At 42.7% G+C, this 11233-nt stretch overlaps 1 protein-coding gene across 1 annotated transcript in view; it reads right to left on the bottom strand.

The window, feature by feature from the left end:
- Positions 1-46: 46 nt before the first annotated feature.
- Positions 47-11233, bottom strand: part of PDIA6 (protein disulfide isomerase family A member 6) — a 29177-nt gene continuing 17990 nt past the window's right edge. The window contains exons 6-13 of the mRNA XM_067544766.1: positions 10096-10232; positions 9457-9571; positions 7982-8122; positions 6278-6362; positions 6115-6187; positions 4474-4632; positions 2171-2267; positions 47-523 (exon numbers count right to left, since the gene is read on the bottom strand). Of these exons, the coding sequence (XP_067400867.1) occupies positions 455-523; positions 2171-2267; positions 4474-4632; positions 6115-6187; positions 6278-6362; positions 7982-8122; positions 9457-9571; positions 10096-10232 (876 nt within the window). The 3' untranslated portion in view covers positions 47-454. The remainder of the gene's footprint in view (positions 524-2170; positions 2268-4473; positions 4633-6114; positions 6188-6277; positions 6363-7981; positions 8123-9456; positions 9572-10095; positions 10233-11233) is intronic.

Below are 11233 nucleotides of genomic sequence, written 5' to 3'. Positions count from 1 at the left end.
GGATGGCTTTAATTGTGTGCACATTTGTTGCTCTGACCAAGACTAATAGTCTGTCAAAAATATTTTGTTTTATTCTTTAATTGAAACAGAAGCTGGTCAAATTCCATCTGAATGAAAAAAATCACATTTAAAACTGGTTACAGTAACATCCCCCAGAAACATTCAAACAGTGCATACTGTATGGACAATATAAAAACCAAGATGTTTTAATCCAAGATCATGTTGTCCTCAAAATATTTGCTACACAGAATACAATCAAATTTACTGGTTACAACAATTCATAGAATTTTTGTAATGTTTTCTTGAGAGGCATACAGTTCACTGTTGCAGTGTTCCAGATAGCTGGTCAAGTGCTACTTCTCCGTAAAAAGGCCACTGGAATATCCATTTGATTGTGAACGATGTTCCAAACAGCTGCACAAACTCTCCCAAGAAAAGAAACTTCCAGAAAATCTCACAATTCGTCTTTATCCCAGTCATCGAGATCCACATCACTGAGATCAATATCATCTTCAACTGGAAGCTGTGGAACCGTAAGCGGAATTTTTGAAAACCCATGCTTGTAACGCTGTTCTAGTAAGTGACTTGAAAAAAATCAATGCCCTGCTGAGAACGACAGAGGAGTCTTCCAAAATAAAATTAAGTCTGAATGTACATAGAGAGCTAATGCAGTTCAGTGGAAAAAGTTTAAGCTCACATGACTGAAAGACCCTTAGTGCATTTCAGTATAGACCAAGGGGCTCCTTAACTGAGCTTGGGACCAGTATGATACATATTTCTTGGGTGCTTTCTACCAGAGAATTTATTTACAACATGCTATCCATAAAGTTGGAACTTGTATGGCATTGCCCAAGTTCTTATTAAAATAAACCATACCACTGATTCTTTGGCTGCTCTCTCTCTCTCTCTTTTTTTTTTTTTTGGACACTGAACTCTATATAATCAAGGGTTTACTGCATAACTCAGTTGTCATGATTTCATTATTAGTGATAAGATTGTCACGGATTCTGTGACTTCCTGTGACCATTGTGACATTTTCTGCTTCAGAAAATGGGGGAGGAGAGCTGTCAGCGGGCGGGGAGTCCACTGGTTCCTTGCCCCCATGGGTGGGAAGAAAGGGGCACTCAGAGCTCCAAGCCACAGTGAGTAGTGGGGGACCCCTGCAGTTCCCAGCCACTGCAGGCGGAGGGGCCCACTACAGCGCTGATCCTTCCTTCCCGGAGTCCCAGTCCACCATCATGGGTGGTCCTTTATACTTGGAGCCGCTGGGGAAGGCGGGGGAGGGGGTGTGTGTGAAGGGGCCACTGTAGCTCCAAGCTGCTGCCACAGGTGGCTGGGAGGGGGGAATTTTCAGGGGGGAGGGCGGGGGGGGCAGGGGAGAAGGGAAGCTGACAGTGCTGGTCCCCAGCCTCTGCAGGCAGCAGGCGATGGGGGCGGGGGGCACACCCTGCCCCAATGCTCTCATCCCATCCCACCCCACCCCACCCCCCGTCAGCCCCATTTTGTATAGATAGTTATTTTTAGAAAAAGTCAGGGAAAGGTCACAGCTTCCACGAAACCTTGTTTATTGCCCATGACCTCCCCCTGAATTTTACTAAAAATAACTGACAAAATCTTAACTTTATTCATTATCAGTGAAAACTGTGTAGTTAAGTTCCATGCAACAGTGAAACTTTTGAGTTTGAAGTCATTATACTGCAGGACCAAAGCCCACATAAGTTTCACGTGCTACAGTGTTCACACACGGAAATTTCCTCATTAGCTGAAGTTTAGCATTAAGTTGTGTTTCAGCCTGAGCGGTTTGAAATTTAATATCACCGATTATGACATAAGACATGAACAAGGCAGAGCATGACTGTCCACGACTTCAGATAACTAGCTATCTGGTGGGCCTGGGGTTAGGTTTCTTATTGTTTAAACCCTGTTGTCTCTGTAATGACTGGGAGAGTCAATTGTTTCACTTTAGAGAATGAACACTGCAATATTACCTAGCTATTCTTTATTACTAACTGGCTATGGAGGAAAGTTTAAAAAGCAGCAATCTAAGTACTTGGTGAGGGAAACTACTAAGTGTATAAACATTTTGAGAAAGCACGTTCAGTTCCTCTGCCCAGAATTTCTTTTTAACTTAACAATATGTTCATGCATCCAGCAAAGAAGTGCCTCTTACCTCACCATCTTTGCCATCCCATGGCTCAACAGCGTTAATTTTAGGGAAAGCCCCACCACCTACTGGTGCAGTAGATCCCCGGCCAAAGGAGAGTTCCCTGGGTAGAGGAGAAAAAAGGAAAAAAAAGGAGTTTCCAATCTCATCCACCTCAAATACATGCTATTATTTTGTTTACACTTAATAGGGAGTTAGGGTGTAGGTACACCTCAGGATGTGCAGCCTGAGTAGATCTCAATTCCAAAATGTCTAGTAGCCCTCATTTTTTAAATTCATAGATCATTAGAAAATGGTAAACACTTTGAAGGTGCAATAATTTTTAGGGAGATGCAAAGATAAACAACAAGAACCTATAAATAGGGGAGGCTGTTTTTAAAAACCATCTATTGGCAGGTCCCCAATGATCACAAGATGACAAAGGCAGCAGCATGATTTTTATAATGATTATCTTGTACTACATGCACAGTGAAAAGGAGACAAGCCCCAAGTTATTTGTTGGTTTTACATGTTCTAGTTTCTGGCAAAGATGTTTTTACTGCAAGATGGGCAGTACTGTTACTTTGCCACCCTGGATTAGGCTACTTAGTTGCCAAGTGCAGAAGTTCATTTCCTTCAAGTCAGATGCCTAAACTTTTATCAGTTACAGAGTGACTCAGAGGTGAACAGCTTCTGCTTTCATGCATCTCAAATTGCACTGCTAATTCAATTGGCAGAAACAGAGTGACCTTTATAAGTGATAACACTTCTGGTATTTTTTTCACTGGTAAATTCATACTTATTCTGGGGATGGCATTCGTTATCTGGTTAAAGCATCGTGTTTTTCTGCTCGTCTCCTCCTCAGAGGTTTAGTATTTCTGATTTCAGCAGAATAGTTTGTAGGCTTCCTATCACGTTTCACGAAGTCCATAAGTGTTACAGCACCATGCTCAGCTTGCATTAAGAGAGCTAACTACAGCTATTGTGACTGTACTACTTTCCTTATACACAGCACACCTGAGCTGAAGTGTTAATGTCATCTTCTACTTTGCAAGTCCTGTTCTTTAGTGAGGTAACATGAATCTTTAATTATGCAGCCCACCAATACTGGTGGTTACTGTGGGATTTTTGCCCTAGGAAGACTGTCCTCTAGCATCACTATCACAGCACCTTTAGAGATCTCACTGATGTGTGTTTTAACACACACAAGAATTTACCAGATTTGAGAAATGGCAGAAATTTCTCATTACAGTGCTGACATCAGCACATGGACATTTTCTGATATGCTTTTGAGGATATTTCTTTTGTATTTAGCTTATGGGATAAACTTAAACCTGTCTGCTTAGAGGAAAAAGATTCTGGTGGATTTCAATCCAAAGCTAAATGAAAAACCCATTAAATCAGTCTAATAAACATGAGTTTATGTTGAAACCCCCCTAGTGATTTTTTATATCCTTGTAAGTATGTATGTTATGCAGCAGATTCTGTACTGTGCCACTGTCACTGAAGAGTGCTAGCATTAACAGTGCTTCAACTGGTTTGAAAGAATTCTCTTAGACTCACTGGTCTGGGCAGTTGTGGGGTTTTCCCATCAGAGACCAAGAGTGATTTCAACAAATCCCTTCACTCAGCTGCTCTCAACCCACAGACTCATGCTGGTAAGATTCATGGTACTTCCTGATTCACTGAAGCTACTCAAAATTCATAATCATGATGTGAAATACTTTGGATTAAAATGAACTTCTAGTTTGTGACACGTCACTGTCTGCGGTAGTGAGTGAATCAGGATGTCAGGTGCAAAACCAACTTTTTCTGAAGTGGTAGTTAGAACGTTCCGTGCTTAGTGCACTCACAGGCTGGAGGATGGGGACAGGACGAGTGGTGTCTGGCAAAGACATGGAATACAGAAATCCACACTGATGTTTTTGCTTTGCAGTGCACCTTTAAAACTTAGGAAGAATGGGGATAGCGTAGACCTACCTTCAGACACTGGGTAAGGGAAAGTTTTGCACTGGACTTGAATCATCATCCCAGTCTCAGTCTATCAGAAACAAACAGTTGGGATGGGTTCCAGGCCACCGCTTTTTGGCCTGACACTACTGCCACATTAACTGCTTTTTCAGTATTTGGCAATTTACAATTTAAGGGCACAGTCTGTGACACTCCCTCCCCAGCCCAGCACTGTAGTTTAATCTCACTCCAGAGCTCTGCACTCCCAAATACATTTACACTGGCATGCCAATGTATATCGTACAATGTGCTGTGTTTCCATTGATTCAGAAACTTAATTCATGATGTTTTAATTACTTAAAAAATAAAGCATTTTGTACCTGAGAAACTCATTAATCCCCTGTTCACTGAAAGATCCTTTCAGGAGGGCAAATTTCATCTTCCGTGCATTAACTGCTGCCATTGCTGGGTACCCAAATCCTCCAATTCCCAATGAGTTTTCAAGCTCAGACTGAGCTCCAGCCTCTGTCCACAGCCACCTTACAAAAAAAGAGAACCGAGATGACGCAATACTGTATTATTGCTTTTACACCAGTTTGAGACGTTTTTTTCATTAGGAAAAACGCCCCTGTCCTTTGTAGCGTTGTTCCCAGTGCTGCAGATTCCCACCTACCAAAAACTGATAAAGTTAAAGGAAGATTCCAAAGCTTTAGATCAGTCCAGCATCATAGCAATGGTGTCTGCACTAGCACAGAGAATCCATCTCTCCCCAGTCTCTTGCTATTCAAATCAGCAAGGCCTAGCCGTGATGTGGAATCATGCTCTGACCATGAAAGAAAACCTTTCAATCTTCAACAATTACTTCTAGCCCAAAGGAGTCCCAGTCACTGAAGTCTGTACCACAGAAGTGGCTATAGCCAGAAGCTCTATGGCCCTGTTTACAAGGCAGGAACCATGCTACTGAATCAACGTTTAAGCTCAGTTGAACAGTTACAAGCCTGTTCTATTTCACCAGATTGCTGTGCTTTAACCTAAGCAGGCAAGGCTTGCCGTGGGCCAAGTCACATACCTAACAAGGAAAGCCGTAGCTTTGGATCACAGCTGAGGCAGGTTGCTGAGCAGAGAAGAGACGTGTGATGTTTCCACCAGCTCCACTCCCCACTTGGCTAATTCAGTTTCTCTTGCCCTTAACAAATCCTCCAGGGAAGTGAGGCATTAGACCAGTCAGGAATTGATAGGATCTCAGCACTCCCCCCATGACGGTCATGCCCCCCCTTCCTTGCAGGTGCCACGTCAGAATGCTTCCATACACTTCCTGTGAGGTCTAGCAACCTGGAGATCACATGCTAACCTCAAGGCAACATTGCCCTCCTTAGCACACCTCTCCCTGGACTGTGGGAAAGGAAATATGCAGTGGCTTAAACCAGTATGCTGGAAGAATGAGAGAAGGAGAAAGAAAATGCCAGCTGGCCCACGGTGGGAACATGAGGCATTAACAGAGCCTGCACTTGATAAATATAATCAGGCACAACGAGAGAGAGAAACCAGTCTAGCAACGTAAGGCTCCAAAGAAACCAGACACATTTTACAGCTCAAATATTGCTTTCAACATTCAGACCTGAGAGGTAGGCTGGATCTATTCTCATTCATGTTTAGATGGCAACCTTAAAGAAGTCAAAACATACATTTGAGACCAAGGAGGAAAAAATGATTAAATCTAGATCTACTGATTTTTTTTTTTTTTTTTTTAAAACAGACCCTGTTAAAAAAATAGTCATGTTGACTCCCAGGTATCCACTGACCTATTCACAGGGCTTGTGTTTTACCATGCTTTTTGCATCCATAGATGCAAAACTGTGCCTATCTCTGCAAAGGATCTATATAATTCTATAGAAAATCAAGATGCAGGACCTTACAGAATACAGGATAACTCCCTCTCCAAATCTAACATGGACATTCAATGTCCTCCCCAACATCCCCCCCTTTTCAAGAAAAGTGGCCAAGCCAGCAATTACACTTACCCCCACATTTTCTTTTTGTATTTGTCTGCCATTTTTAACATGACTTCCAAGTAGGAATTTCTACCTGCAGCTCCTGTTTGCCAGACAGAATTTGACAAGTTAAGACAGGTTGTTCTTTTTTCTTAAGTGAGATCAGAAATAAAAATGGTTTCTTTTATTCTACCTGTATCAAGAATATGGGGCAAGACAGCGATGACACAGAGCTGGTGGGCGTCACAGGTACTCTTCGCAACACCTTCATCAATAATCTGGGAGAATGAAACAAGGAAGCCCTAGATTATAAAATGCCACAGTGCTGGGTGCCATAGCCCCAAACTTAGTCCTACCTGAAGAGATAACTGCTATGAGTGGAAAAAAGAACCCTACTTTTTCCCATGGCAACATGCCAGAAGAGACACTGCAAGCCTCCTTCTAATCCATTAGCAGGATACTCATCTGAAACATCATGCCCATGCCTATGCATATTCCTACCAATACTGTTGATGCTGCATATTCAGATGTGAGGGGAGATCAAATGTTGATAGGGAAGGAAGTTTTAAATAGCCTGCTGACAGGCTAACAATAAAAGCTAGTGAAATGGTTAGTCAGCCAGTGGGAGGGGAGAGGAGGAGGGCGGTGCAGCAGATAGACTCTCCATGGTAAAAAATTCCACTGAACTGGGAACAGTAGGGTGATTTCAGTTCCTCTGGTGGAGCTCACCCCGCTTGGGATAGGACTTCTAGTCTTGAGGCTCATTAGACAGACATATCATGGTTCACCAACAACGACAAAGGCCTAGCCCAATCCCACCAATCTCCAGGGGAAGAGAGGAATATCTGCCTGTGCACACGCTTTATAGTTTTGTCAGCCACTTAGATACCATGGTGAGGGTGGGTGGGGGTGTGTGTGTGGGGGGGGTGGGGGATGGGGGGAGAGGAGTGCGGGGATATGATGCCATGCTAGATAACTATTACTTCTGAAAAACAATTTATTTCCTGTGAAACTGATCTAATTACACCCAAGTAGGGAAATGTGCCCACCCCCACCAAAACTTTCATGCGTGTCAGATCACACAATCTGTTAATGGTGCTGCAATGTTCATATTTTCCATGTGTACCAGAAATACATTGCTACAAATGCAGCTTAGTATAAATTTGCCCCGTAGCATCACTAGTTTCTGTGATGTCAGTTAAGAGAAAGGTTTTATTTAAATGGGAAAGTTATTCAATTGGCTAGTCCCTCACCTCAGTGCACAGGTTTTATTATAGGCTAAGGGACAAGATTTGTGGGAGCCCCTTGTTAAAATATTGGCAGCACACCACTCTGTTTAATGGGAGTCAACTTTTGCTTCCAAGTTAGTGGTTCAAATCCAGCCCATGTCAATCAGATCTAGAGGTGACCAACTGCAGGCTGTTTGTTGGATTAAGGGAAGCGAGTGTGGTTTCCACCCAGTTCTCAGTGGACGGGTGGGCCACATGACAAAGCCACCACCAGAGTCTCAGTAAAGGGGTCAAGGTTTTAGTGGGAACGGAATCTGAACTTTCATCTCGTCCTTCTCTCCAAATGAGGATTTAGATATACTGGCAAGACAGCTTGTACTGCTGCTACCTTCATGGTATCTATTCCGTGGATCAAGGTCTTCAGCATTCAGGACTGTCAGTTCAGCTTCTTTAATGAGCAGTATTATTCACAGTAAAAAAATGTAAAGCTGCAACATGGACTGTGTTCTGATCTTTGGATACTTTAGATCCAAAAGTAGTACTACTCGTGCACCACTTTGGTGATTTTCTTTAGAATTACTATTTTTTCAAAAATAACTGCTGCACCCAAGAGACAGATAGGATTAAAAAGAGCACCCAGAGAAGTTAGGTTTGCAGAGCAGGGATACCTCTAGCAGCTCCGGTGGAGGGGCACTTTCAGAAAAAAGATCCAGAGCTCGAGCAACTATATCAGATCTTGTTCTTCCACCATCATAATCAACAGGGTCTTCCCCTTTCTGAAAGATTTTGATTGTGGGAAATCCACGGATCTGCAATAAAATGTGGAAGTTGTTATTTCAAATTAACGTGAATGTTAGTGGTTGAAATGGACTGCCACCATGATGTGCTTTAGATAAAGGGGGAGAGAATTTTGCATCAAGACAGAGCATCTCTACACTATATCACAGGGCTATACTCTGGGCCTAAACATTTTAAAGGCAAGTCAGTTATTCCTGGTCTATGATACACCATTTAAAACTGTGTTAGTCAATACATGTTACAAACACTGTCAGCCAGAGACAGCCTCTGTGGTTCATCAAGGGTCCAAGTTTTGACACTAGATCTTCCCAGACCCATAGATTTAAATACCAGCAGAGCCAGTTTAACCCTTCATGCCTCTGAAGGCAAAGGTTAAGATCCACTGAGTTTATTAGGGAAGAGGGGGGAAGACTGTTAGGAACTGTGGCCCCACCTACCTCACTTGAACTTTAAAAAAAAACAAAACAAAACAAACAAACAAACAAAAACCCCAAACCCTCATTTTTAACAAGAGTTTGTTCCAGTGCCTACACTGGTTGCCAACTTATCATTAGTTACAGAAGAATTTCAGTGAGCTTTTATTCAACCCTCAGCCACATGCTACTCGGTGGTGGTTTTTCTTTCCACCTTTGTAAACTATTTTAATATATGGAAGGACACAATATCTGTAAAAAATCAGGCACTTAAGAGCCTAGTGGGGCTTTCAAAAGCATCTAAACACCTAAAACCCATTGAAATAAATGAGTTTTAGGTGCCTAGGTGCTTCTGAAAACCCCCCTAGATGCCAAAATACCAGTAGTAAAAATCTAGTCCTTAATACTTAGTGCTTTCACTCAGACAAATTTATTTTCGGGGGGGGGGGGGGGGGGGCGGCGGCGAGGAGGAGGAGAAGAGAAGGTGTCCAATGAAGCACCAAGTTCTGAGCCTGCAGTATCACAACATCTCTATAGCTAACCTGACACCTTTGGAATTCTTTCAGCTAGATGGCTTTAGCTGGAGACACCTGCACTCAGACCCATGTACAAAAAAAGCCAATCTCAGAGAGGCCGTGTATAATTTAGGATGGCACTTAGTAAATTGCTAAAGGTGCAATTCTGCCAGATCTTGTGGAAACAAATTGCAGGAGTCATTAAAATACTTCCTCAATAGCAATGTCCATATTTATTCCATTATGCACTCTCTGTACGGATATCACCATGAACTGCTTGAGTCCCTTATGCTAATATTCCTTAGTACTAAGAACTGACAATAAGTGCTGAGATAAGAAAAAGTTCTTTAAAAGGTCACGTTCCCTGGATATTGCAAACAAGGGAAATGAATTCTCAAGCCTGTAGAGCACACTCACCCCGTATCGGCTGGCTAACATCTGATTCACTGTAGCATCTACAGCACCCAGTTTTACTTTTCCCTTGGTTTGTTCTTTTACTTCTGCGGCAGCAGCTGCCCATTCTGGCTCCAGACTGGAAAGCAAGATAATGTCAATTACTAGCAGCAGTAAAAATTGGTATTGTAGAGGCAAATTTGTGAAACCACAACCCACAGTCTACTCCTAGAGAAGCGTGCTCTCTCCAGAGTAGGAGCAGCTCTGAAAAAGGACTCAAGGACTACCTGGAATATCCTAGCTCATCTTGAATTCTCAGGTTAGAAGAATGCTCAGATTCTCCTTGCACAAGAAACTTTCAAAGGGACTAATCCCGTTCCTGCTGGCAGCAGTGGGAGTTTTGCCAGTGGGTATCAGTGATTTCAAGTGAAGCAAGCCTGGGTCCAACAAATGCTAAATTAAGAACTGTAGAGTGAGGGAAACACAGGTTCCCTGGTAAATTTTGGAATGGGCATGTTAAAGAGTAACTAACACCATTGTAAAGACTCACTTCCAATAAAACAAGAGATAAATGGTCCCAATGCAAGAAATAAGCCTGCTTACACATATAAGCAGATGATGAGTGAGTACCCATTTTAAATGACTGCCAACAGCTTCACTTACTTTTTGCAGTGTCCGCACCATGGGGCATAAAATTCTACCAGCCAAACATCATCACCATTCACGACATTCTTATCGAAGCTGTCATCAGTCAGTTCAATCACATCCTTCTTATCTGTGCTTCCACTTTCTTGGCTACTCTGTAGGTCAAGAATAAAACCCAGTTAAGATGGGGGAACTTTTGCATTGCTCCCGACATAACCCCACCCACAGCAGTTCTAGATGTGATCAATTTAATATGCGTGATCTACACACTCCTTTGCTAAATTAAAACACGCTTATCAGAAATATCCAAGTTCAGACAAACTGAGTTTCCCAAACTAGAACTATCCATGTCAGTAACACCCACGGAGCATATAGAATGCAGCTTCCATAGATCTTGCAGAGATAGCAACACTACCATCTCTGGAAAGACCAGGTCTCAGACCTTAACAGCTCAGGCTCTTTTGGTTCACTTTTAGAAAAAAGTCTCACAGGCAGACTATAAAGGGACACCATCAGGTTAAAAACAGTTATTAACAACATTTTCAGGAGGTTGCTGTATCAGTTAGGTGCTAAGTCATATTTTCAGAAGTGACTTCAGCACATAGGAGCCCAAATCTTGTTGAAAGGGAGTCTCACACTCCAGAAAAATGTGTTGATGAGGTCAATGGCTGACCCCACCTCCTGAGGGAAAGCTCTCGGAGGCATAGGGGTGGGGCTGGGTGTCCCTGTATCCCCTGATATATGCGGCACCTTTAATATCTGATAAATAGGGACGACCCACTATCTGGGTGGATTTTGAACAGGGGGCATTCGGACAGCATATGCTTGTAGATACTGGCGCCACTATTTCATTGATTGATGAGCACTTAGTTCCTGCAACTGTCAACTTCAAGGGAAATCACCAGCAGAGATTAACGGGTTTTGAAGGTTCCAGCATAGATATGCCCCTATCTCGTCCCCTTACTTAAGCCATTGTAAGGAAAACATGGACAGGAATTTTTGGTTTGGCACATGCTGGAGAAGCAGCTATTTTGGGCATGAATTGTATGCTTCAGATGCAGGCTATTGTTGATGTAGCTAATTGGGTGTTATGGATTGGATTGGGAATTCCTAGAGTTGTTGCAGCTGCGCACAAGGTGGCAGCTCTTAAAGCACC

Source organism: Emydura macquarii, unplaced genomic scaffold (assembly GCF_026122565.2).
Source record: "Emydura macquarii macquarii isolate MOO-44397 ecotype Brisbane River unplaced genomic scaffold, CSIRO-AGI_Emac_v2 contig_1027, whole genome shotgun sequence".
Taxonomy (NCBI): Eukaryota; Metazoa; Chordata; order Testudines; family Chelidae; genus Emydura; species Emydura macquarii.
This window is presented reverse-complemented; position numbering and strand designations above follow the sequence as displayed.